Source organism: Spea bombifrons, chromosome 1 (genome assembly GCF_027358695.1).
Source record: "Spea bombifrons isolate aSpeBom1 chromosome 1, aSpeBom1.2.pri, whole genome shotgun sequence".
In the NCBI taxonomy this organism is placed as follows: Eukaryota; Metazoa; Chordata; class Amphibia; order Anura; family Pelobatidae; genus Spea; species Spea bombifrons.
Genome location: NC_071087.1, coordinates 124,815,369 through 124,843,170, shown reverse-complemented (window position 1 = coordinate 124,843,170; position 27,802 = coordinate 124,815,369). Strand labels below are relative to the sequence as shown.

Genomic DNA, 27,802 nt, shown 5'->3' with positions numbered 1-27,802 from the left:
AACCTGCGGCCCTCCAGCTGCTGAAGGACTACATCTCCCATACTCCTCAGCCAGCCCCTGAGCTGAAAGAGCATTATGGGAGATGTAGTCCTGCAGCAGCTGGAGGGCCGCAGGTTGGACACCCCTGATCTAAAGGAATAGCATGGTAATTGAAACAAAACGAAGGCTTGTAGCCGTAATTAGGGCTAAATGGTTTCAGGATGCAGAAAAGGATGTATAAATAAGATGAACGGTGGGTGGATTAGTGCTTGGGTGGAGATGGTAGTAAGCACGAGAAAGAGATAATTGAGAGGGAGGAGTTAAAGTTAACAAAGAGTTATGGCTGTAGGAGGCCAGGAGGGGATCAGGACAAAAGAATCTGAAAAGGGGTAAATACAAACATTTGTCCAAAAAAAATTTGCCCAAAATACATATTTAGCACATATACAGGAAAACATGGATAATTATACAAAATATTGATTTGAAAACTTGCAGATCTGGCACAGTGGTCCAAAATGAGTCTGAATACCCTTTCTATCTTGCAAGGGCTTGGCTTGAGATGGTAGCAAGCAGGCTCTTTGTTATGATGCAGGAAGGCTACATCTCAGCCTTCCCGTACCTAGCCATATCTCTACAATGCCAGCCCTTGCATCAGCTCTTGAGAACGTAGCCACAACCTCTGCTCTTCACAACATTCATGATTCCATTCATGGCATAGAACGCTAACCAGATGTCTCCCAAACACCGAATGTTACTCATAACCCTAAATGTCTTATGAAACATGCCACCATCTTAAAGCCCTACCTGCCTGTAAAACTACCACCCAATGCTTTGGGTTTTGCCCAGAGACCCCGGGAGTAGCACTGATCCCAGTTCCCTTGGTTGATGCCAGAATCCTCCGGGTTGCGGGAGCAGGGTCCTGACACACCCCACTGTCCACCCATTATCCCCTAAAATGGGGGGTGTCCTGTGACTTCAATGGGAACACCCACGATGTCAGCAAGAGTGGGCTCTGGGTATCCAGAGCCTAAAGGTTCCTAGGTATGCATATTACTTACTTTGCCTGTAGTTGGCTGAATCTTCCATGCTACCCTTTTTGTGACGCTAAACGCAGCACTTATTTATAGGCTATAAATGCGCTCTAAGTTTAGCGTGAAGTGTGTTAAGCTTTTATTTTCATGTTTCCTCCTATGGCTGATATACCCCTGCTGAGTGCTATGCGGTGGATTCCAAACCTGCAATAAATAAACATCTTTGTACATCGAAGCGTTTGTATCTTTATTTGCTGTCTCCTGCGGAAGTCTACGGCCTTTCTGTTGTTCTGCTGCATGTCGATGAGATTCCACGGAGAGCGGTGGAGACCTGAACACTCTATTTTATTATTTCGGTGCGTCTGCAATTACCTGCTTCGGAAAAGATTAAAGCTGCCTTTAGCAGGAAATCTCCTAAATGGTTCCATTTCTCCTGGACTCCATTTAGACACGTCCAGACTCACATAATTGCTTTCCACTTTTTAAAAGTGAGCCTTCGTTTTATTGCAAACTCAACCTCTCTCTCCTTATACCAAACCACAATGATTGATGATCGCTGGAGCCCAAGCACTCTCCTACAGTGACATCCGAAATGAAGTCTCCATTTTGAAATATTAAATCCAGCACAGCCTCCTTCCTTGTTGGCTCTTATACAAATTGCTCGACACAATCCCTGTAAAGAATTTAGGATATTTCTACTCTTTTTTTTTAAAAAAAAGGGGGCTGTGGGAGCAACCTAACCCCGTAATTTATTTTCTGGAGGGGGTCTTAAGGAGGCACTGAGTGGGTTGTTTGTATTATATTTTGTATTATTTTGTGCAGACTTCTTTATTTAGTTGACTGACTCCAGTATGCGCTTTAAACAATGCATTTATTTTACACTTTGTAACACTCGTGACACTTTATCCGTTCTCTGCTCCTTTATGGGCTTTATTACAGGACTGACTGAACTTGCCCTCTGGGCTGAGTATGCTAGCCCTCCCTTGATTTTAAAATAAATAATTGTAATTTATGTGATATAATAATAATAATGCATATTATTTTTCTAAATATGTAAGATGTCCCATGTTTGCGGGTTGGCTTCTTGATTGATGTTTCTCCATTTATGAAATGCAGATATAAAGGTTTGATTGAAGTTTTAGTGAACATTCTGGTCATGTTATAAATCAAGGTTGGCTGTAGCATGGAATTACATTGCACGTGCACTGCAGGAATATCAGAAGGGAGACGCGGCCACATAAACCAATGATTTAGTTACTGGATGACAGCCCAGCGCGGAACTAAATGTCTCTGCTGTTGCCGAGGGACTCATTTTGCGCACGGACAGGAAGCACGTGCAGTGAAATATGGAGAATGTAACAGAAGGGACCTGGGACTCTTTGCCTCAAAAATTAAATGAAAACATCCGACAGACCTTGAGAGACTTAAAGTTCACTCACATGACTCCGGTGCAGGTATAAGTCCGGGGGATGTCATCTTTACCAGGATCCAGCTATCTCTTCTAGGCGCAATCCCAGAGAGCAGAATAAGCGCTAGCTGCGATCATTGCCTATTATACATTTCATTTTTATTTATCTCTGTGGAGCGCAAATACAGACCACGAGCGTGTTTATAACACCCCCTTTATATCATAGTTTATGTTTTAACTCAGGTTTATGTAGCATTCTTTAAGAAGTTGGGAAAGCTGAAGAATATTGCTAAGTGTTTTTCTGTAATCACCTTGATGAGTTATATTTAACCTTCAGTTGGGATAATGCATTGCCATTGTATCATAAGCTGGATAAAGTGGGTTAAAAGCTAAGGATTGCATGCTGACGTAAACAGTCTCCGACAATTTAAGAAACTTCTTAGAGCCTTACTTTTTTAAAGTTATGAATAAAGACACAGGGCTACTGGATAAACTGATTTTATTTTGTTGTTTGTCTTATGTATGGGTCCAGCCACAATTGCTGTGTGTTTGCGTACTCTATATTAAAACTTATTCCTCAATGCACATTCAAGCCATTTACGAGCAAGCCGCTTTTGCCTTTGGTTGACGGCTTTGAAAATATTTTGTATTCCTTCCATACCACATTACGTGTTGCAAGCGTATTGATTTTCAGCATTGTATTTACTGGAGTTTTATTTGCAGTCTGCAACTATCCCCCTATTTATGAACAACAAGGACATAGCTGCAGAGGCGGTGAGTATGTGCTTATCTTATAGATCAGTTGATCATTTCATCTTCGTTGATTTTAACTGCTTGACTTATCGCACTGTAACTTTAGATTGTGCAGCCTTCCCTCTAAAAAAATTATTGGTGTGTAATTAAATCTGTATTAGCAGGTTTTTTAATAAAAGACACCTAAAGCAACAATAACGGCTGGTGAAACTATGTATGTGCAGAAATTATTGAAAAGGATTAGACATTTATTTGTACCATGCTGTAAAAGCACTAGCTACGTCATTTAAGTCAGTTTGGGTAACTGTTTTGTAATGTTAGTTTACTGATTTTGCAGAAATCAAATATTTGAGAAATTAAATGAAGCAATTTATGCCTTTAAATCTGTTTTGTTAATAACATGTTCTGGGATCTATTTGTAATACAGATAACTGGAAGCGGTAAAACCCTGGCATTTGTAATTCCGCTTTTGGAAATTCTTCTGAAAAGAGAAGAAAAATTGAAAAGAAATCAGGTAAGGGAAAAGATACTAACCAATCAAACTGATTGTGTCCTTATTGGTTACAAAGATAAGGTTTAATGTCAAACCCAGGAATTGGCTGGTTAGGTTTGCAGAGAAGGTTGCAGTTGGCATCGTTATGCATTATGAAGAGTAACCATGATAGCCCAGCAAGAAAGCTTTACCTGCCCCTCATAAATGCATATTTTATTAGGTCTGATTTTCAAGAAACCTTACTGAGGCTAAAGCTCTTCTTACAGCAAAATCAGTGAAATTGTGAGATTAATAACCTGAAAATGCAACTTTCCTGTTGTGACGTTTCATGTTTTGCCTTTTCTACCCCTGTTCAGGTTGGAGCTATAATCGTTACCCCAACACGTGAGCTTGCTGTGCAAATTGATGAAGTGTTGTCTCAATTTACTAAACATTTCCCTCAATTTAGGTAAGGCTGTGTATTCTACCCAAGTATGCTTTGTACCTCCTCTAATTCCCCTAGTAATTCCCAGTAGCAGTAACTATGTATGTGTACCACAAAGTCATGTCCACATGCTTCAGGAGGTGAATTGCTTGTATTATTAGTGTTGTGTATGGATAAAAAGTGTCTGATCAAAGTCCTGTGCAGGGATTAAAATTTAGCTTGTGCTATAAACTTTGTCTCTTATTTATAATATATCGCTTTTCTAAAAGTCCTGATTTGTGTCCCTTTTACATTTAGTTAAAAATAATTAGCATTTTCTAGCTTGGGGCATCTTTATACAAGTTGCGACAAGTATTTGGCATCTCGCTGTTATGACCTGTAATTGCTACTAATGGGCATGAACCCTAACAAGATACAATAACGGAATGTAGAAAAAATAATTACGGAGCCATTAAACTCCATAATCATAATGGCTCTAAGCGTGAAAATATTGGAGATACTACTTCAAACCAAAAGGCTGCTGTATCTAAAAACGGTCTCTCAGTGTGGATCACGCACAGTGCATAAAACTGTGATCCTCTAAACAAAATAATAATGTAGTAATACCGTATTGGCTCGGATATAAGCCGCCCCCGTATATAGGCCGCACCCTAAAAGTTTGGTGCTTTTTTAAAGAAAAAGTTTTTTTCTTTAAAAAAAAACACCAAAAAACATGCTGCCACTCTGTCCTCTCCCCCCCCGAGATATGCTGCCACTCTGTCCCCTCCCCGAGATATGCTGCCACTCTGTCCTCTCCCCCTCCCCGAGATATGCTGCCACTCTGTCCTCTCCCCCTCCCCGAAATATGCTGCCACTCTGTCCCCCCCCCGAGATATGCTGCCACTCTGTCCCCCCCCCGACTTACCAGAGCAGACTCCCGGGTGTCTTACGGGGCCGGAGGGGGACATCTATGCACATCGTGTATACAACTCCCAGTGCCGACACTCAGCGGAAGTGCCGGCACCGGAAGTTGTATACGCGTATTGCGTAGATGTCTTCTGCCGGCCCTGCAAGACACCCGGGAGTCTGCCCTGGTAAGTCGGGGGGATAAAATGCATCGTGCGGACGTTCACCGGCAACGGCGCATCGCCGCTGCCGGTGAACGTCCGTGCGATGCGCTTAGACAACCTCCCGTGCCGGTACTCCCCCCGTGGAAAGTGCCGGCAGGGGAGGCTGTCTGAGCACATCCGAGAGTAGGATACAGGTCCCCTGCACCGCCGCGGGGGATCTGTATCCTAACCCCGCTGCCTGCCCGGCGCCCGGGACTGCATGTCCCTGGCGTCGGGCGCTAGACCCCGAATATAGGCCGCACCCCCACTTTAAAAACTTAAAGTGGGGGAAAAAAGTGCGGCCTATATTCGGGCCAATACGGTAATAGGGAGTTTTATGAGTGTGTTATTGAGATTTTGATGTTAAGTCCACAAAACTGTTTTTTTTTTTTTTTTTGCCTGTTCTAGGTAGTCTTATATAACCCCAATAAAATATATTGTCTGTTGTTTCATAGATGTGGTCTACTGTTTAAGGCAGGTTCCAGTACCATTCACTTTTACTTTGGTTTATGAGTTTTTTATTTCAAAAAAGAATTTGGTGTTCTGGACTTAATGTCTATAAAGCAGATACAAGCATTATTATGATTTGCATGCAAAATGTTATTGCCATTCTTTCTTCAGCCAGATTCTTCTTATCGGGGGTAGTAATCCAGTTGAAGATGTCCAAAAGTTTAAAGAACATGGGTAGGTTGTGTTCTTTTTTTTTTTTTCTCTCTAGGCATTTATGTCTACTTTAAGCCGTAGACTTAATAACCCTTATAAACCCCTTCCGGACTAAGTCTATTTATAGCACTCTTGCTGTCTTGTTATCGAGCATAATTTCTCCTTCTCTTATTTAGTGTAACCACACAAATTTTATATTTTTCTGAACAATTAGGACTTTCTGTTTTCATTTTAAAAACATATATATATAAAAAAAAAATTTAATATGGAAAAATATTAAAAATTTAAATGTCACAGTTTTACCTATAATAACTATACAAATCCATTGCTTGTTGATCACCTACACTCTGTTTAAATTAAGTTGATCTAATACTGTAGTTATTGGTTTTGATAGGGGAAACATTATCGTGGCTACACCAGGGCGACTGGAAGATATGTTCCGGAGGCAGGCAGATGGGCTGGATTTAGTAAGCTGTGTGAAAAGTCTGGAGGTCCTGATCTTGGATGAAGCTGACCGTCTTCTAGACATGGGATTTGAAGCAAGGTGTTGTGTTTTACTTAATTGACATAACTTTGAATACATTTACACATATGTATGGATCTTAATTAGCTATTCTTTCCTCCTCTTACAGCATCAACACTATCTTAGGCTTTCTACCTAAGCAGAGGAGAACGGGACTGTTCTCAGCGACACAGACTCAGGAGCTGGAGAATCTGGTGAGAGCGGGCTTGCGGAACCCTGTCCGCATCAATGTAAAGGAAAAAGGAGTGGCCGCAACAAACACCCAGAAAACCCCAACTCGGCTTGAAAATTATTATATGGTAAGGAAATCATGCTGTGGCTGAATTGTTGGCCTTTTGTAAATGTCATTTCAATATAATGTAACATTTTAGGTTAAATAAAAGTACTCTGTGGGCACTTTAACCCCTTAATGACACAGCCCGTACATGCATTGTTTTCAATGGGTTTAGGGACCGCCCATTGTCCTTAAGGGGTTAAATTAGATTCTTCAACAATGGGGGGGGTGTCAAAGTGCATGTGATGACTGGAGTGCCCCTTTAATTTTTATTATTGCTTTACTTTGTAGGAGTAGTGTTTGGAGGTGTAATCATGTATTTTCAAGTTCCATTGCATTTTTTAAAATTTTTCTTTGGAGATGTGATGAATTAACATTTGGTAGCAGATATATGATTTCTTCCTTGCTACATACCTGTGGATACAAGAGGCCAGTGAATTTTTAAGAAGTATAAAAACTTTTAGTTATTTTTTTTGTATGCATGATGAATGCTAAGGTGCAATATACACTGGATAGATGTACAGGTGTAATGATATATTCAAATTATACAGAGGTGACATGAATGTTGTCTTTTCCCAATTGTGCGAAGATAAATGAACCAATCAAAATGTACATTTTTATTGTAGATCTGCAAAACTGATGAAAAATTCAACTATCTTGTAAGCTTCCTGCGGCAGCGAAAACAGGAAAAGCACCTTGTGTTCTTCAGGTGAGTCATGTTTTGGGGGAAAAAATGGCCTTTTCATTTAAACTGAAAATTGCTTTTTCTTCTTACAATGGTGTTCTCCCAATGTTTACACAGTACCTGTGCATGTGTGGAGTATTATGGAAAAGCCTTGGAGGTTCTTGTAAAAAATGTGAAGGTCATGTCCATTCATGGCAAAATGAAGCACAAGCGCAACAGGATCTTCACTGAGTTTCGGAAGTTGGACAGGTAGGAGGACATTTGTTTACTACATAACAAAACTATTTGTTTTTCTCTTTTTTTTAACCAATTTGAAATTTTCTTTTTAGCAGCCTTTATAATCTAGATTTTCTTTTATCTCTCTTTCCAGTGGCATTTTAGTTTGTACTGATGTGATGGCTCGTGGTATTGACATTCCAGAAGTGAATTGGGTCCTACAGTATGACCCACCAAGCAGTGCTAGGTAAATTGATCTGATCTTACCAAGCTTAACTATATAATCTAAATTGCAATGTGTGCTTGCAGGCGTAAATTTGATATTTTGTAGAAGAATGGCTGCAACTAGAGATCAGAGAGACGGCAAAAAAGTTAGACGCCAGTTGCGGTTGCCTTGGCTACCTGCCTCAAAGGATTTGTTCCGCTATGTCATCCAGTAGTATTTATTTAGCGTGTTCCCTGCTGAGTGCTGGGATTTGATGTCGTATCCCGGCAAGCAGCATAGTGAGAGAGCAATGAGACAGAGGTCTGAACAGACCCAGCGCTACCTGTATTTTGGGCAAGTTTAAAGCGAGAGCCATGATCTCTCCAGCGGAGGGCAGTCCAGTCTAGTTCTGGACAGGCTAATACTGAGGGATGGGACGTCAAGCCCTGCCATAACCTGTTTGCTTAGGTGGGATACTGTTGCTGCAGTTGTGCGGGATGTATTGTTCTCGTCGCACTGGATTAAGCTGCCATCATTTTTCTTTTCCCATCATATTCTTTCCTTTCAGTTCTTTTGTTCACCGTTGCGGGCGTACAGCACGTATTGGCCATCATGGCAGCGCCCTTGTATTTTTGCTTCCCATGGAAGAATCATATGTGGAATTTCTTTCAATAAACCAAAAGGTGAGGTTTGTGCCAAAAAAGCCATTTTATTTTAAAACAAGCATTGCTACAACTGGTATTATTCTTTAGTACTCTGTTGCTTTTATTTACATTTTTGTTTCTTCTCTTGATTCTCTCTTGAAGTGCCCGCTGAAGGAAATGTCGGAGGTGACGTTTTCACAGGATCATCTGCCAAAGCTGAAGTCTCTGGCAATGTCTGACCGGGCGATGTTCGACAAAGGGATGAAAGCATTTGTATCTTATGTGCAGGCTTATGCCAAACACGAGTGCAACTTGATTTTCAGAGTGAAAGGTACCGTGCAGCTATTTCTCAGTGTATTTGTTATTGTACTAACCCTGAAGCATTATGGACATTATGTAGCTCTGATCATTTTTCTCTTTTCAGATTTGGATTTTTCTTCTCTCGCCCGTGGCTTTGGTCTTCTGAAAATGCCACGCATGCCAGAACTGAGAGGGAAAGACTTGTCAGACTTTGTTCCTGCTTTCGTTCATACGGACTCCATCCCATACAAGGACAAACATAGAGAGAAACAGAGGCAGAAAATGCTGCAGCAGAGGAAGGAAACAGGAGAGACCAGGAGAACCTTCACAAAAAACAAATCATGGTCCAAACAGAAAGCCAGGAAGGAAAAGAGAAAAAAAGTTGCTTTAAAAAGGAAAAATCATGAGGTAAAACGTAATATATTGCACTTTGTGTTCTATATATATCTATATCTAGCAGAACAAGCTATGTGTTAAACAGATAGAAGAGCATTTGTAAATTCATTGGCCAATGGGCTAGTTCATCAAAACTGAATCGATATTGTTTTTTGTTATCACGCAGGGTTCAGATGTAGATGAGCAAGATGTGGATGAACTGCTTCAGGACACTAGGTTGTTAAAGAGGCTGAAAAAGGGAAAAATCACAGAAGAAGAGTTTGAAAAACAATTGACTTCATCTGGAAAGCAGGAGATGGAAGACGGATCTGAGGATTTGGATTGAATTTGTGCAATTGGCATCGTTATTGTGACAATGAGAAATGTGAGACAGGGTAATCCTACAGGACAAATCCCTGTGTCCATAAAGCTGTTGCCACAAAAGAAATCTGGCAGCATCTCTTCTGTCCCTCCTAAGTATATTTCTGGATCTGGTTTATGGTAATTTTAATGAATTATAATTAACAAGCCAAAGTGTAAATTGTTGACCAACAAAGACTGTATTTGCTATTCTGTCCACAGACCATAAAAAACTGGGAGGCATTTGAATACAGAAAAGTAACCTAAAATTATACTGCCTTGTATAGGAACAGGTGATAGGAATGAAATCACAATAACAGCATGTTTTACACTTCATGAGTAATTGACAATTTTTTTTTTTTTTGCTGCAGCAGTAAATATTAGTTTGTTTTAAATACTCCCAATACATGGGGATTTTATACATTTGCAGCCTCCCCTCCTAATTATGCAGGTTCTTTCTAATCCATGGGAAAACAAAATTATTCCTTTTTCAAAAAATATAAACCCACCTTGCCCATGAGAAGCTGCTTTGTCTTGCTCTTTTATAAGCTAAGATGGGCCAAGTCTTATTGCAAATTTAAATTGTTTTTTTGTAAAGATTCTGCTTTACTATATTTAGGCAGTAATAAGACCTTCATTAAATACATTGCTGTGAAAAAGTATGTGGCCCTCTATCTTCTATTTTTGTTTCAAGCTTAAATGTTTCAGATTGTCACACTGATCTTATTAGACAAAGATAACCCGACTAAACTAAAATTTTAGTTTTTAACCCTTTCACGACTTGATGTTCCAGGCATGTCATGGAGAAACATACAATGAAGGAAAGAGATATCCAACCCCCTTTTTTTTTAAATTAACTTTTTTTTAATGTTACAAGTAAAGTTTTATGAGCTCATCACTTATGGCAGATGGGGTTAGGACACCAAGGTCTGTGAATAGTAATGTGATCAGTGATGGAGAGGTGTAATCAATCCAGGGGTGCTCCTCCACAAGGTCCTTGTTCTGCTGCTGTGTATCTGCTTTGTACTAAAACAGAAACAAAGATGGTTTTGGTGCATTACAAACTAAAATATTGAAGTACTGCTGTGTCCATAGCAGATACAGCTGTATTCTACTACCTACTCTCCAAAAAAGAAAGCAATTGCTGGTAGCATAAGATACCACTTTTACCACATGTCAGTTTGTGACATTTGTGCCCTGCTTGATCTGCCCCAGTCCACTGTAAATGCTATTATTGTGAAGTGGAAGAGTAACAGCAGCTAACCATGAAGGAATAAACCATGCACACTCAGAGGGGGCGGCCGAGCATAAAAGTTGCCTACGCTCTGTAGCATCCCTCACTAAAAATGCCTCGAAGGAACATCACCCCAAGTACTGAGTGTCAGGAGCTTCATGAAATAGGTTTTTATGGCCAAACAGCTGCACACAAGCCAAGGATCACTACGTGCAAATCCAAGTGTCAGCTGGAGTGGAGTAAAGAACACCTCCACTGCAGCAGGAGCAACTTGTTCTCTTAAGTGTAGTTCTCTTAAGCTTTACTATCTGGAAGTCTGATGGACAGATCTGGGTTTGGTGGATGTCAGGAGGATGCTACCTACTGGAATGCATAGTGCCTACGGTAAAGCTTGGTGGAACAATTGTATGCTTCCAACTTTATGGTGCCAGTTTGGGGAAGGTCCATTCCTGTTCCAGCATAACTGCACCCTTTTCACAAAACAGATCTGACATGGTTTAACAGGCTTTCGTAGGGGGCAGATCCCCTTTACATCTAGGGAATGTGATTAAGGAAAAAAAGATTTCTTAACAGTATACATCTCACCTTAAACTTATCCGGAACGTCTCTTTGGTTGAGAGGAAATAGTCTGACAAACTTGAAGCTTTCTGCCACTACGTAAAATGGTTTATTCTGAGCTTTGGCACATACAGCCATCTGATTGGTGCCAATCTGGGAACAAAAAAACAAACATAATAAATAAAGTAAATATACAGTTATGTATCATTCAAAGAAAGTTTTCTTTAAAAGCCACATTCTGCTGGTTAATGTTTCGATGCAATCCCCCACAAAACAGATATTATACCTCTATTTTACTCTAATGGAAGTAAAGGTCTTTTAGGTCAGAAATATTCAGGATTTCAGTTACCTTATTAATGATTCCTCCGCTCTCCACTACCCCTTCAGCTCCTATGATGACCAGGTCTACTTTCTCCATGATGTAACTGTTAAGTAAGAAGTAAGTGTTTGATACCTCACATCTCTATACTACGGAGTATTGCATTTCCAAATGATATGCTACTTACCCCACAGCAGCATCCAGGATTACAGTCACAGGGACATTAATATTCCTCAGAGCCTCGGCCATACTCTTCCTGTAAAAATAGATGTCACCATTGGTACCGGATATTCTGCTAACATTATTATTAACAACACAGCTATCTATTAATTCACAGAGAAGCTACAATGCAAATGTGTAGTTTTTGCGACAATCATTTTACTTACCCTGCAAGATCTGGTTGAGATTCTGTTATGTAGACACTAAAACGTTTCTTTGCATCTGCAGCTTCTTTCAAAACGTTAAAGACCACTTTGGAGTAAGCGTGCGTGAGAATTTTCTGAAAAAGTTACAATATATACATTGGACAGAGTAAACATCAGACTGAGATACACTTTCCAACAATATTCATGTGTTCGTTTGACATTCTCGACCAAGGGACAAATCAGGGGGTTTCTTTAGCTCATTGTATATTTTCACATTTTCAACTGTAGAAACAAAAATGGAGGAGCTGGTGCATGGGCTTGGCCTACAGCATGGCCGCAGGTGGTTTTACTGGTCAGAATGTGTCTAATTTACCTAGGGGCCCCTGGTCTTGGCGAGTTCTTCATGGAGAATGCACTGGGCTCTGCTATAAGTTCCGAGGTCCAACCCCTTACTTTTTACCTTCCCTTCATTCCCCGGGTTATGGTTTGGGATGCAGCAGTCAATTGCTCTTTGGTGACCATGGATCATGTGATTATATATTGAATCAGATCACGTGATAAAGTTTTGCATGTCATATATGCTGTTGACATTCCAAAACTACGTGCGCTTGAACTTTTATTTTTTTCTATATAATAAGCAATACATTATCAACTGTATTATTATTTCGGACAAAAATGTTACCCTCTATTTCGGGAAAAAAACCTGTATACATGTGTTAACAAAGTGTTCCCATGAAGCAGTTTTTATGTTCCAAACGAATTAAGTGTTTAACCATAATTAATACACGGTCTGTTACTTACAGCTCCATCCTTTATAAAAGGACAGCAAAGCTTTGCTATTTTGTTTCTAGACAACGAGATCCTCTTCAGAAAAAGCTCGCCTCTTTCGCTCATCATCTTTTTGCATTTGTCATAATCCTGTGAAAAAATTGACAACAAACCTATCACAGAATGCTACTTCCACTGTTACAGTTATCATTTATATTATTTAACAACTGTAATTCTAACCCCCAAGACTTTATGACTTGACATTTTAATAGCTACAACCAGTAATGTATCCCGGCCTAGGCCGACTAGAACGGCAGGTCCAGGTATGCCCAAAGCATGTTGAAGTAGGTAAACCTAAAGTGCCTCATTAACCTGTGAGTTATTCCAACGACCCTAAAGAGACAGCAAAGGGAACTCAATGTTCTTCTGCCATTCCAGTAACATTTGCTAAGATCTCTATAAACACTGAGCATATGAGGAAAAGGGGATGGGAAGCTGTTCCCTCTATCTACTACCCTCTCAGTAAGTACATTTTCTGACCAAACGAGTGGATTAGTGAATTTCTTGACGTACAGAGTGCTCCAATTCGGATGTGAGTGTGATAAACCTCAAAAATAGTTCTCCTCCGGATGACACGGAGACAGAGGAATCCACTTTAGAGAGAGTTTTAATTGCATCTTTTAGACTTCCTATAAGGCCCTGGATGGTTCCACCTGCAGAAGAATAAAAACAGTTATTGTTGGAGCTTGTAAAAAAAAATAAAAATAAAATAAAACAGGACGAAAGGTTCTTATAATAATGTGCTTGATATTAATCCGATTATATATCATAACTATAAAATATCTGCAGCCCGAAAGGGCTTTTACACTACTAGAAAAAGTGTCCTGTAATGTTATTTCAGTATATTATACTGCGAAAAAATAACTACTGCATACAGATCTACCCGCATCTACTAAGTGCATCTGAATGAACATTTGGTGATTAAGGGTAAATTATTAGATAGTATTATCATACCTGTATCCCTCTTTAAGAACTCCAACAAGGTTTTGATAGCCGCCACTGCAGTAGCAACATTGCAATCCTTTTTTAACTGGTCTTCAAAATACTTAAGGACCTCTAAACAAAGGTTAAAATATACACGCATCAATAAAACGAGTGGTAACGAGACGTAATGAAAAAAATAAGACAAAGTAAAACACATATGAACTCTAACACAGATGGCTGATAATAACTGGATAGTCTGCTTATTTCTTCGCTACATAACTTTTTATTTCAGGAAGATATGAGCAATAACAATCTATGTGGCTGACAATTGTAAGCTCACTTGGGCAGAGCCCTCCGTACCTACTGTTACTGTCAGATTGTCATGTTATATACTCCTTGCTATATCCGGTTTACCCATTGTACAGCGCTGCGGCATTTGATGGCGCTATATAAAACGATAATAATAATAGTGTCCCATAGGTACCAATGACTTCCACAAGCCACGCCGCTTGTGTCTGGACATGGACACCTTGCCTATCCACAACCATGTAAGCGTCTATACTAACTTTTGTTGGCTAATTCAGGGATTACTCATGTAACGTATGATTATTATTTATTTATATAGCGCCACCATATTCCGCAGCACATCACATAATAATTTGGATTTACAGAAACAATGGGTAAGGATGCATGAAGTTGCGTCTCTAGTAAAACAATGCGTATGATCTATACAATAGATATACACCTATTCGTTTGGGTACAACACATACAATATATATTTGTACATATATGTTTCAGGGGCATACATATGTTATACAGATCTAAAATCATTATAGAAATGGTGTTATTTATAAAGCGACCTCACACAGCAGACACACAGTAGGAAACCCAGCTGTATGAAATACACAGACACTTGTAGTGGTATTTAACTCATTCAACCGCCCCGGGCCTTGTTGTCTCTATTACGTTAGCTCTGCTGGCCCCTCCACATGTCTTTATCTGGCCCTGTTTCATTTTGTACGGCGCTGTTTTCTCTCTTTACCTTCCTCGTTCATGGCTGTGAACGGACCCGGAGTCGGAATTCACGAACACACCGCACAAGAGAGAAGTCACTAACGCACGCGAAGGGCCTGTCATGCAGCAGTGACAGGGTTAACTGCAGCATGGCGACTCGTACGCCCCACCCACTGGATTCTAAACACGAGAGACAACAATGCCACCTTTGTGTGGCTTCAGAGTGAAATTAATCTTTCGTTTTTCAATGGTGCCGATAACTTTATCGTGCCCATGCAAAATGTAAACGCATTCGACTGTCTCTGAAGAAATAGGTTTTATGACAGAAACGCCGAATAAACGTTTCTGCCGGTCTCTTGTATTTTGAAGGGATACCGGTCTGATGACGTCATCATAGAGCGACAAGCGAATTTACCTTGGGAAGAGTTCACTTATTATGGCTTGTGGTGAGTGCTGTGTATAGTAAACAATGTTAATATATTATAATATTAATAGCTATAGGAGTATTGGAAGACATATCTACTATGATGTAAATGGGTGAACAAATTTGTCATCGTGCACTTCATGTAGGTTCGTCTATATAGAACGCCAGTCAGAGAATTTATAAAAATGTCTATGCCTGAGGCACCCAAGCACATATCTGCTGGTGACCTTAAGGACATTTCCCGCCATACCCCCTCATTAGTCACTTCTTATTTCCTGGTGCTCCCCTTTTTCTATGAGCTCGGAATGTTTGATCAGTGTAAGTGTAATACTGTCTGGTATATTAGAATTACCTTTGTAAATGACTGAAAAACACTTTCGTTTTTCATTCAATGAGTCCTAAAGACAAAACAAAAACTCTGTGAAGGTAGTCATGGTAACTATTGCCTAATCTTGCCTTTAAAACCAAACATTTGTTTGGTCATTTGAAATGTCTATTAAAAAATGGGAAAAGCCCCCAATATATCTTTATTCATGTCAGTGTTGGTTTCTATTATTTTAGTTGCTGGTAAAGAGCAAACAAAATTTTAAAGGGGAAAATTAAAGGCTTTCTAACTTCCCTGCAGAGTATTTCAAGTTGTCTGTGGACAAACCCAATGACCTACCAACAAAAATGAATAAAATGTAGTTTCACATTTTATTTCCTGTCCCCCCGAAGGTTTTGGTACATTTATAAGGTTTTTCTCACAGCAAACAGATCAAATGTTTTCTCTACCCCAGAGAAATTTGATGTTGGTAGACTTCCGAATCATGATTCATGCCATATATGTGAGAAAAGAATTCTTCCAAACCTGCGCCCTGATTATTTTTTGTACTTTTCTTGCAGAAGATGAAGTAAATCTTTTGGTGATTGTGGTTGACGTAAACCCCATATGGTGGGGACAGCAGGCTCTTAAGCAATCTGAGGTAAAGTGTGACGTAATGCTCTGCGGCCATAGCTTTTTTATAGCTTTGAGGCTTGTCATATGATCTCCTGTCTCGTTATCCATTAGGTGACGCTACCAAAATGCATCAATGCGGTGTTGGTGATGGGGAATTCTCACCTATTTATGGGACGTAATAACAAGCTAGCTGTAATTGCTAGCCACATACAAGAAAGGTAATCTAAACCCGATACTTGTTCTGTTCTTTCTGGATAAAGATTGAAAAAATGGAGATTTTACATATCAGTGTTATTCATTGATCCTAACCCCTCAGCCGTCTGCTGTTCCCGGGAAAGCGGTGGAAATGTGGGGACCTCTCCACGGAAGCCTCCATTCTGGAAAATAACATCTCTGGTAGCAAGGATGGAAAATATGAATTGCTGACAGCTGCAAATGATATGATTGTGGATGACATCAAAGATCTCATGACCAAAAGTAAGCTACTACAACAAAATATTGGCATTTATTATTCATTTTATCATACCTTTATTTTTTCAGGGAATGTGAACACTAATCTTGCAATAGCACACACTTTGAGGATATTACTTTAAGAGTAATCATATACAAATTAATGAAAACTGCAAAGACATAACTTAATAGTTAAAATTTAACCTTTAAATCATGCGGCCCATTTTGCAAGCTGGGTATTAAGTAGATGATGATTAAACCTACCTTTTAAGTTTTTAGCCTTTATCTCTATTTATTATTATTATTATTTTTTATTTATTAAGCAACAACAAATTATGCAGCGCTGTGCACCTGTCTTATTATTATTATTAATTTTTTTTTTTGCTTACTTGTAAACTTTTTGTGCTTTTGTTAAATACATTATGTAAATTTGTACTCGTAATACAGATTAAAATTAACTTGCTAAACCCAGCCGTGATTCAACTGCTTTCTTCCCCAATTCAGTCTTTTCTTATGCACAACAAACTTATCACCTCCATCTTAACCTGTGTTTTTATTTGCAGCTGGAGAAATGAAAGGACAGAGGACCGACACAGTACTGGCAGGATCCTTGGCAAAAGCCTTATGTTGTATCCTTTTTAAATGTACAATCAAAAAGCAACTTTCATAAGAAATAATTTGGGGTCTGCACACTGACAGCTGCAGTGATTGCCTACCACTGCTGCAGTTCCCCTGTGAAATCTGGATGTCAACATGTCTTTTGCCGTCATCTGTAATAATATTATTTGAAACATGTTAACATCTCTGTTGATGAGTCTACCATAGTAAAACAATAGCGGTGTTCATGGAAGGACACCACAGAGCTAGGTGTTACAGGGTCTCTTATTTCCCAACATTTTCTGATAAGCAATACTACCTTGTTAAGTTATTATACCACTAAGTACCAGTTTGGAGCTTGGATTGGGTGCGCAGCTCGGTGCACTAGGCATGTCCAGGTGGCTGCTTGGAGTATTGAAAGATGTGGGATCACACATGGCTGTAGATTTTAGAAAAGATTCAGCAAATTTCTGTTGGTGTTGTGACGATAGAGCTATAATAAACATTTTAGGGACGGTAAAATAAACTCAACTCCTTTATGTATTCATAAACACCCCCCGGGTTTCTCAGAGAACGGGGGGTATTGGCCATCTCTTACAGAACACATATCTTATTTATAGAAAGGGGAAGTGGGCAATCACTACTTTCTATCTGGCTCTTCAAGATGTATAACACCTTGGAAACTACTTCCTTACAAATTAGAAGTGAGTTTTCAGGAACTTGCAGTGCCTCACCTATAGTTAATTGCTGCAATTTTCCTTGGAATCTGCTATATTGTTTAAGGGGTGTGTGCTATAGCCTTATACGTATTCTGGCAATACTTCTTTATTGTGTTTTTCTTGACCCCTGATACTTCCAGATATTAACAAGATAAACAAAGAGGCCAAAGGTATGTAATTGGGTTCCTAGCCCAGGAAGATGAATCTCTGGTGGGAGGTGGGCACAATAATTGCTTTGGCATGCCAGGGGGAGTTAAATCGAAGAAGAGCAAGTGGTGCCTGATGTAGAAATTAGGGAAGAAGGTTAACAGGAGGCTTGAGTTTTGAACTCATCAGCTTCACTGTGAACTATAAAGGGCCAAGCCTGAAAAATTACTCTTGCACCTATGGACTTGGCTGATCCTGCATGCTGTATAGTTCAATGTGTGAGGAAACTTTCAAGGAATCTTACTCATTTAAATATGCAGTATACAGGCCAATCCCATTTATTCATGCATGAGAGTCTTACTGTGGTGAGCTTCATAATTCATAATGTTCTGTGAGCTAAAACGTCAACTCTCTTGAAAACTTTTGTTGTCACAGCCATCCATTAGGTTCAGGGGCAGTTGCTTTGTTACATGGCTCATATAGGTTTTGATTTACTCTTTACCTTTAATGAATGAAAAGATTGTTTAAAAGCTGCATTTTGTGTTTGCTGTCTGTCTTTGTTTTATATTGACATTAGTTGGATGATCTGAAACATTGAAATGTGGCAAATAAGCAAAAATAGAAGAAATTGGGAAGGTTGCAAATAACTTTGTATTACACACATGATAACACTAATTTAATCTTTTGTATCCTTTTCATTTTATTTGTCTTATTTAGAATTCATAGTAAATATATTAAATATGTATCACGTATTAAAAATGACTCTGTTTTCTCTTAATCCACAGCTGGACAGGAAATAAAATCCAGAATATTGGTGAGAGAATGGGATTTCTTTTAATCACTGGAAAGAGTGAAATAACAGTTGAGTAGTGGCTGAAAATAAAATATTTTTATTATGTGCCATATAATCACTTGCTTTTGTTGTTTTTGTTGTAGGTAATAAAAGCAGCAGAAGACAGTGCATTACAGTACATGAATTTTATGAATGTGATATTTGCAGCTCAAAAACAGGTATCTGACTGTGTTTTCCAACATATTTTAGCACTGTCCTCACTCAAAGAAAACCCCATTTGGGATATGTACTAGGTCACAAAAAGCAGAGCCTGCTGCAACTAATAACACAATTATGTTTTCATGTTTTTATTGCACACACCTTTCATTCAGGTTACATGTACAGGGTGAAAAAAGCATCTGGATGTTCCACAACACTAGTGGCATAAAAGCTTGGGGATAGATGAAATAAAACTTGGGTTGTTTAGGAGGAACACAGAACTCTGTGTGTGCAGAAGAAAAGGCACAGCACCCCAACAGTAAATTATGGTGGAAGGGGCATCATAGTTTGCGGCTTCTTTGCTGCTTCTGGGCCTGGACACCTTATTATCATCAAAGGAAAAAATAAGTCCTATCAAGACATGTTTTTCAATTAAAATATTTATTGGTACGAATAGAAGAAGCATAAGAATTCGTAAATGACAATATGACAAAGTAACAGTTATCAATCGACAATACAGCTGAGCCGCTTAACAGCATGTGGCGCTACATTGTGACAGCAGTGGCTTAAAATAAAACAGATTCATTCATAGGAAGTAGCATGTAACAGAAAGGGTCTGTGAAGACATTTTGCAGAATGTAAGGCAATCTCTCCACCAACTGAAGCTCAACAGAAGTTGGGTAACCCACCAGAAGTAATTCAACAACAGAAGAAATATGTCACAGAGTCAGAGTTCTGACATCAACCCGATTGAGATTCGAATGACCTCAAGAGAATGATTCACACCAGACCTCCCAGGGATATTGCTGAATTGGATCTTAATCTTGGGCCTTCAAAGATCTTTTACTTGAGGCATAGTTAACAGGCAGTGCTTCTCAAACCTTGTCAGTGTTTGCAGGGCAGCGAACACCTCTAACTTTGTCTCATTGATTGGACTCCAGGTTAGCTGACTCCATTTGGCTTTAACAGAAGTCATTAGCCTAGGAGTTCATATAGTTGTTTCCACCCTGCTCTGTGAATGTTGAACACAATGTGTTCAATAAAGACATAAAAACATAATTGTATGTTATTAGTTAAAGCAGACTCTGTCTATTGTGACTTAACTGAAGACACCAACATGTGCAGAAATCAAGTTAATCCCAAAGGGGTTCACCTATTCCTGTAACTATATGATTTAATAAGATTTATTAAACATGAAAGTAAGTTGCATACATTGCCGTAGGATACATAAAGCATACTGAACATTAAAAATATATACAATTAGCGGGAAAGACATGGCAAGGAACACTGCTGATTATCATATATGTGGCCAGTGTGATGCAAATGAGAGGCTAATAGAATCATCATAATAGTAATTATAGCGATTAGTAAGCATCAGTTTTGCGTTTAGGCATCAATTTACACAGTGGCCAACAGGAGATGGTGGTAACTTGTTTTAGCTTAATTTAAAAATTTTAAATAATATAATACATTGTTTCTGCTTTTTTCCCTCCAGAGTGTTCTTATTGATGCATGTGTACTAGACTCTGAGTCTGGACTTTTACAGCAGGTAAAAGAAATGTTTTCATCTTTATAAAATTGTGTAGTCATGTCTGATAACTGGGTGAAAAATATCAATCTACTAGAAAATATTCTTGCAACTCTCTTAATAAATTGTTCCTTAGCATTGACATGCAAGGTTAGTTACAGTTTTATTTTTGTGAATGAGAAACTATAGGTCAGCGGATTGTGAACTTTCAGCCACTGCATTGGGTCAACCAGGCCAATAGCACCAAGCGACTGTAGATCTGGGGGCTCCTTTTGTGCTTCTTCTTCCTTTGTTCCTCTTGGGACATGTGTTTATGATGTACGAGGTATACAGAAACAATCTCATACCTGGTACGTCATCGGTAAAAACAAAAAAAAAACAACAAAACAATGCTACATTGCTGTGATCCAAAGGTCACCGCTGTTGCCGACTGCTCCGTGACCGTAGGGCTCCATCTCCTTCTACAGCCAATCACATGCATGAATACTGACTGATGAAGTTAATATATTTTTGGTATTTTTCCTCATCTATACTACCTATGGATAGGTTTGTATACGTTTATATAAAATAGTATATATTTTTTCAGAATTTGTATACCTGTAAAACTGCATAAATTTATTTTTTCAAATCCTATTATTCAAAATGAATTCATGTCTTACATATAGATCATACAAAGAGGTAGGGTCCAAGGAGCTCTGAAGCATGTTTCACACAAGTACACAGGAGGCAACACGGAGATTAGGGGACATACATTTTTTAGATAAAAAAAATTGTGGTAATCCCCCCCCACCCAAGAGAAAAAAAACTTGCCCTTTTCTTCATAAGGAGGTAGTCATTATTAATTCATCTGTTTCAGGGGGACATGAACAAAGTACTAACCCAAGCCATAGCCGTGCTATTAATCATACTTTTCAGGACAGGGAGTTTGCACGAGTTCCGTTTTACCTCACTGACTTCACTTTACATTATGAAGAGCCAACCCTGTATACAGCATTATTTGAGTGACGCTTTGACAGTCGCCTCCCTGACCACTGATAATGGATAATGAATTGTGGGAGTTAAAACCACACATCCCAGACCCTCTGCCAGCACCCAGCACAAACATTTTATACGGCTAATTTTCTGTTTCCTTACTATAACTTTAAAAATTGCGGTTTAATTGATCTTTAAAGATCTGTTACAAGATTACACAGTGATGGATATTTGTATGCTACTCTTATCTTTGACCACAGGCCTGTGATATTACAGGAGGGATTTATCTGAAGATACCACAAGTCAACTCCCTGCTGCAATATTTGTTGGTAAGTCATCATTTGACAAACGTTTGAATAAGGGGTCCACCAATGTCTGGGGGAAGTGTTGCTCAATTCTTTGATACTTCTGGTGTAACCATCACATTGTAGGCTATCCAATAATTAATAAAGCAACTGTAATGCAGTTATTATATCTCATTGTGATATTGTCCAACATCCATTGCCATCTAAGTGCAGGTGGTGGCACTATGGATTGTACACCATTTATGGTTAAATATTCAGAAATTTCTTGGAAGGAGATGTTCAGATATTATACAAGTTTTCCCACTTTCTGTGGTTATTTTATACATTGAGAGAATGCATACTGGCATTAGTTGAATAAACAAATCATTCCCTCTGTCACAGTGGGTTTTCCTTCCCGATCCGGATCAAAGATCACAGCTGAATCTCCCTCCACCTGTTCACGTGGACTACCGAGCTGCATGCTTCTGCCATCGAAATTTGATTGAGATTGGCTATGTGTGTTCCGTCTGTTTATCAAGTAAGAGCTTTGGGCTGCATTTTGTTTGTCCTTTGATGAGTGAAGTGCAGCTGGCTTTATTGGGCATTCAACCGTTACGGTAATTAGATTTAACCTTTAAAGCAGCCCATTTATCACTCTTTGATGTCTTCCACCAACTTCAGATGCTGTTTGACAATCTAGTTGAGTGTGGTGGAGTTCTATATGGTAGAATGAATGGAAAGAACTACACTAAGCGCCATATATGTTACAGGGCTAGATTTATGTGTGGAGCTGACTGTTCATATTCTGAAGTTTTTTTTCTGGGAGCTATTTGACATTTATTACAGTATAATATGGGTGTATGTTTCTAATTTTGTCATTCTGTTTCTTTTACAGTATTTTGTAATTTCAGTCCCATCTGTACCACATGCGAGTAAGTATTTTTATATATATATATATATATTGTGACATTCATGTAGGATTGGTGGTGGAAGGGAGGTATGTTTCTCCTAGATTCCTTTCCTATGTGAAGTAACACCTGAGTCTTCCACCTGCTAGGTGATTAATTTAGGTGAATGAGAGGGTGGATATAAAAGGGAAGCCAGGAGGGCAGGTAGCTCTCTGGCTGAGGACACAGAAAGCCTGTCTGTGGGAGAGACATGTGAGTAAAGGTTGCTGGACTTATTATGTTAAGTTGGCAGAGAGAAGCTCTCCAGCTGATAGTGAGGGACATTCCCTTGTATAGTAAGTGCTGGACAGGCAAGTTATTTATTTTGTTGCTGTGTTGTTATATTTCTATTGTCTTTGCAACCTTTGTAATAAACCTGACCCTGTGTCAGATTGCACGAACTTACTGCTGTTTGCCTGGTTTGAATGAAGACGGGAACTTGTCCCTTGACCTCAGCGAGGGGCGATCCCAGACCTATCTCACAATATATAGATATTGACACTGAGTGCATCAACTTTATTTGCGTGCTGTATATATATATATATATATATATATATATATATATATATATATATAATTTCCTTAAGGCACCCCTTTACTAATAAAGATCTGCAGGGTAAGCGACTACATTAGCTCTGTTATTAGAAAAATAGTCTGGGTGGGGAGTTTGAGTAGAGAATAGTGACACCACAAGGTCTACAGAAAAGGTTTATCCGACCCATATAAAATATACCCTACTTACTGGTCAAAGAAATATGTTTCCATGAGACTTCCTTTCTGGGATAGACTTTTTTCTTTAATGTAATCTTTCTGGCCCTTAATCTTATCTGTCCGATCTGTCAGAAATCCTTAGTGTCAACACAATACTATTTTGAATGTCTAAAGGACAATACTTTATTTTATTTTCTGCTTTTGATATGTTCTGTTTTTTTTTCTTCTTTGCAATAGGACCGCCTTTAAAATCTCCCTGCCTCCTGTTATGAAAGCAAAGAAAAAGAAATTAAAAGCCATGTTTTAGAAGAAATATTAAATACTGTCAGACTGACAAGGATACTACAATGGGACTGTTATTTTAAGATCTGATGTACTATTTTGTAAATATTCGTGGAAATAACGCTTGCCATCATACCAGCAAAATCACATTTTTCTTTTTTTTTTATTCTATAAAATTGAATAAACCGTTTTATATTATATTTATTGTTACACTTTTTGGTATTATTTTTTAGCTGTCTTCATTCAAAGCAACACTTTCACCTACGTTGCTCTTGCTGTTAGCTTTAGCGCCACTACGCTGTCATTTAAGGACAGTCCGATCATGCTGACACCGACCGGAAGATCACTTGAAGACTGTGCTGGGCTTCCCCATTGCAATTATTACAAACAGCAATGCAGGGCTATGGAGCCCTGTGATCAGCACAAAGACATCAGGAGGAAAATGGGGAGAAATGTAGTTTTTCCCTTCCCGGGGAAAAATGAATATAAATGAAATAAAAAATAAAATTAATTGTGAGCCCCAGTGATGCCACCAAAGGGACCCCAGGCCATACCGCACTGGGAACAGTGTCAAAAAAACTTTTTACATTTGAAATAGAAGCAATATGCAGATGTAAACAGAGATACATCAACATTGTCAATGATCTTATTTTTTATTGTGTCAAATTACACATATTCAATAACAAAATGCAAAGATGTGAGATAATAGTGATTCTTTTCAGCCAGTGACCCTTGTTTTTTTACTTTATCCTATAAGTTACATGGGATATAGTTTTGCCGATGTGTTCAGACCCCAGAGCAGAGGAATTTTTTTCGTTTCTTCTCAAGTGACATCTGTTTTTTGGTAATACGGTGATAAAAAAAGGTTGCGATACCTGCAGGAAATAGAAGAAAATTATACACTGAGCTAAATAAAGAATTTGACTATAGCATAGGTTGGGTGTCACATACAATATTTACACAATATGGGGGACAACTTTAACTATTAATAGGCAACAATACAACAAGTAACTGAGTAAATTAAACATCAAGGGCTCTTCCTTAACTTCCTTAAGTTTAGGAGGGGCACTCCAGCTCTCATATGCAACTTAGGTGGGTGGTCCCTAATTTTCATATGATCCCCAATTCAAATACTTTGGGGGATTTTGTGAAATCCCCCCATTTGTATTTGCCATTTCCCCACCCATTAGCTATTTGCCGGGCAGGGGATCTCATGCCATGCGATATACTTAACTGTCAGACAGCTCTAGCATTGGCATTATAGGGGATGTCTTCACAAACCTGGTATGCTTGCTGATTCAACAAGCCAATCAGAAGAGTGAAACAATGGATCACGGAAGAGGTGGGGAATTGCAGCTCTGTTGCTGCAGCTCAGGGGCAGATTGGGGATGACTAAGTGGCCCTGGCACTTTAAGGCCACCGCCTACTAAATGATGTAAGTGTGGCCCTTGGCTGACTGTGTGTGTTATGGTTTTTATACTCGTGGCATGCAGCCGTTTGTAGCCAGCAAGAAGCTGCATATTACAGCACTTTAATATGCGTTCCTTTATAAGAAGGCTGTCTGGGACACTCTAGTATCACCACACTACTTTATTTGAATGCCAGACTGTTAAGAATACTCACATTACTAGGTGCTGTACAATTCCATCCAGAATTATTAGAAGCTGCTGATATGGTAGGAATACTCCTTAAACTGGATACAGTGGATGCCGTCTCAAGAGTGTGGAAGCTGCCTTTAACAGAAGTTAGGTCACTGAAGGTCTTGGCAGAGGAGGTCCTTCTAGATACTCTCTCATCTTCCATTGATGAACACTGGCTTATTCTTGGGGCTAACCTCCTGCTCATCAAGTGAGCAAATTGTCTCTTCTCTTCATTTAGCTGTCCTAATCTGCTCCGTTGATGGTGATCTAACCTCTTCAGTGTCTAAAAAATAAAATAGGTGAATCCACACACGATAATAGCATTAAGTATTGTATTAAATGATAATAAAAATATCTGTGTGTACATACACTGCTACCAAGTACAGCAGGAGTCCTATGACCTACGGGTATAGCTGCATTGCTACATGGGTTTTTTGTGTATCTGGTCTAGCACAGCTATACCACCAAAGAATTAGCTCTATCTCCTAGGTGACAGCTCTAATTAAATTATTTGTTTGTACAGAATTTGATAAAAAGGAACTCATTGGACTAATCATAAGTGTTTTCTAACTAGCATGGTCTTTGCACATACAAGACAGTTTCATGGTTGGTGTTGAATACAAAACACTATTAAATGTTTCAACTATTTAAAGATCCACTGATGGATCTCCCAAAGCAATCTATATATTGTGCTAGACATACACCTAGGACATTTTTTGTCTTCTCTTTCCTTGTACTTTATAATTGGTTCTGGCGAGAGTGTACTCAGGCAAGGGGCCAAGAGATCCTCAACTACTAATATGCATAACTGGGAACATTCAGGGTTTGTCCCCGAGTCTCAGGGTTTTTGATCGAATTTTAGGATCTGAAGGTGAAGGGACAAAAATCTTGCAGGCACACGGTTTGGAGCTGATTTATTCATAATCCACATTAATCTGATGTTACTTAACATTTCTAATTAGTGATTTTGCTACCATTATGTCATGGTTGAGATCCCTGATTGATTGTATGTTACCCAATTTAGTGTATCTTTAAATAATGACAAGTCCAGGGTTCTGTGAGGACAGGTATTAGAGTCACTTGGTTAACAAATTTGATGAGTTGCTACATGAAATTTCCATGATTGGCCATTTAAGGATTAATATTTAAAGAGACTCAGGGTCAACTTATTTAAAAAGTCCCCAGGTATTTCAAAATGGCCCCAGTGTAAAGGTTGGAACCAGAAGGTAAAAGCATTAGGTCATATTCTCTGGCCTCAGCTTTAAACCCATGTATGTGTGATACATCATATGCGACAGACAATATGAGGAAAGGGCTATGTGTATATTTTTAGATTATATAATGTTAAAAATAGGTACCGTGTACTTTTCGGCATAAAATTTCCAAGCCGATCCACTTGATGACATCATCTTGCTAGACTATAAAATATCGGTGAACATATCACAAGAGTTGGCATCAGCAGGCTGCCTAACTTAAACATAGATGATACTGTAGCAATAAAATATTGACCTGGCTGCCCATTTCAGTTTAATGTATACCATGACGTGAGGCTGTTACAGGAATAATACACATGCAACTCACCTCGGTTAGATTCCTTTGCTCCTTCAGGAACTGGTTGGTCACAGACTGCGGGGCAGTCATTAAATCAGAGAGGCAGAGAGAATAAAAGGGGTCATTTTTGTACAGGAATGCCAGGGATACCTCTGCTTTACAACCCATCTCTAAGTCCTGACAACGACGAGCTACATTCATTAATGCATTGCACAGAGGGCAGCCTTCTAACTGAAGAAGACAACAAGAAGTATCCAGCTGATCCAGGGGGGTGTGTGTGAGAAACTCTATCTGTTTCGGTCTAATCCAGTGGGAACTTGCCTTACCTCCCAGGAAAGTTGTCTTAGACTTGGCTGCTTCCATCACTAAGCCAAACATTTACCAAGCCTTTGGGAGGTAAAGCAATCATCTAAAAGCAGTGAAGCAGAGGATCTGATTACTGAAGGGCAGCCCTACATGATGCACATTTCTCACGTTAACAGCAAACAGTGAATTCCTGGCAACTCTCTTCTGCATCAGATGTTTTTGCCACCTTGGGATCAGGAAGTAAACAATTTAAGTAAGCAATCCGGCGTCACACACCCTGGCTTGTGCTAAATATTAATCAGCGTTTCCCGCGGTTTAGCATTCCATAAAAGAAAAAATATACAATTACAATTCGAATGTATTGACTTACAGGGAACCAATTATAAACTTAGTCACAACTGAGTTGGAAAAACATCATATATAAAAGGGGAAATGTTTTGTAAGAGGTACTTAGTTACCCCATCTTAGGGTCACTTAGCACTGCGTAGGCTCGGCTTCTTGCTTGATCGCTGATGACTTACGCTCAGTGAAGTATGACACACAGGGAGCAAATACACAAATGGACAGATCAAACAGGGCAAATTTCAGAAAACATATTACTTAACCTGGTGTGGATAAATGCCAGGACCACTTTTCAGTATTGCTAATCT

General features: G+C 39.1%; 4 protein-coding genes across 4 annotated transcripts; 2 read left to right on the top strand and 2 right to left on the bottom strand.

The window, feature by feature from the left end:
- The first annotated feature begins 2,319 nt into the window (after nucleotides 1-2,319).
- On the top strand, nucleotides 2,320-9,617 carry DDX55 (DEAD-box helicase 55). The gene is made up of 14 exons (XM_053471990.1): nucleotides 2,320-2,464; nucleotides 3,142-3,192; nucleotides 3,599-3,685; nucleotides 4,021-4,112; nucleotides 5,798-5,860; nucleotides 6,234-6,383; nucleotides 6,472-6,661; nucleotides 7,263-7,345; nucleotides 7,439-7,570; nucleotides 7,692-7,784; nucleotides 8,311-8,425; nucleotides 8,549-8,717; nucleotides 8,811-9,094; nucleotides 9,249-9,617. Exons 1-14 carry the CDS (start codon nucleotides 2,357-2,359, stop codon nucleotides 9,405-9,407), a joined length of 1,776 nt encoding a protein of 591 aa, XP_053327965.1. The 5' UTR covers nucleotides 2,320-2,356; the 3' UTR covers nucleotides 9,408-9,617.
- A 645-nt stretch (nucleotides 9,618-10,262) lies between these two features.
- EIF2B1 (eukaryotic translation initiation factor 2B subunit alpha) lies at nucleotides 10,263-14,829 on the bottom strand. Its single transcript, XM_053472079.1, has 9 exons — nucleotides 14,692-14,829; nucleotides 13,680-13,781; nucleotides 13,239-13,378; nucleotides 12,699-12,815; nucleotides 11,919-12,031; nucleotides 11,720-11,788; nucleotides 11,563-11,638; nucleotides 11,241-11,366; nucleotides 10,263-10,447 (listed from the first exon to the last, which is right to left on the bottom strand). The coding sequence occupies exons 1-9, from the start codon at nucleotides 14,702-14,704 to the stop codon at nucleotides 10,292-10,294; spliced, it is 912 nt and encodes a 303-aa protein (XP_053328054.1). The 5' UTR covers nucleotides 14,705-14,829; the 3' UTR covers nucleotides 10,263-10,291.
- Nucleotides 14,830-14,859: 30 nt separating this feature from the next.
- Nucleotides 14,860-23,856, top strand: GTF2H3 (general transcription factor IIH subunit 3). The gene is made up of 13 exons (XM_053472068.1): nucleotides 14,860-15,109; nucleotides 15,973-16,052; nucleotides 16,139-16,245; nucleotides 16,344-16,504; nucleotides 17,041-17,106; nucleotides 17,934-17,963; nucleotides 18,726-18,754; nucleotides 18,877-18,951; nucleotides 20,427-20,480; nucleotides 21,692-21,760; nucleotides 22,118-22,253; nucleotides 22,611-22,647; nucleotides 23,611-23,856. Exons 1-13 carry the CDS (start codon nucleotides 15,100-15,102, stop codon nucleotides 23,678-23,680), a joined length of 924 nt encoding a protein of 307 aa, XP_053328043.1. The 5' UTR covers nucleotides 14,860-15,099; the 3' UTR covers nucleotides 23,681-23,856.
- Nucleotides 23,857-24,270: 414 nt separating this feature from the next.
- On the bottom strand, nucleotides 24,271-27,303 carry LOC128502324 (uncharacterized). The gene is made up of 3 exons (XM_053472091.1): nucleotides 26,877-27,303; nucleotides 25,279-25,578; nucleotides 24,271-24,530 (listed from the first exon to the last, which is right to left on the bottom strand). Exons 1-3 carry the CDS (start codon nucleotides 27,222-27,224, stop codon nucleotides 24,396-24,398), a joined length of 783 nt encoding a protein of 260 aa, XP_053328066.1. The 5' UTR covers nucleotides 27,225-27,303; the 3' UTR covers nucleotides 24,271-24,395.
- Nucleotides 27,304-27,802: the final 499 nt, after the last annotated feature.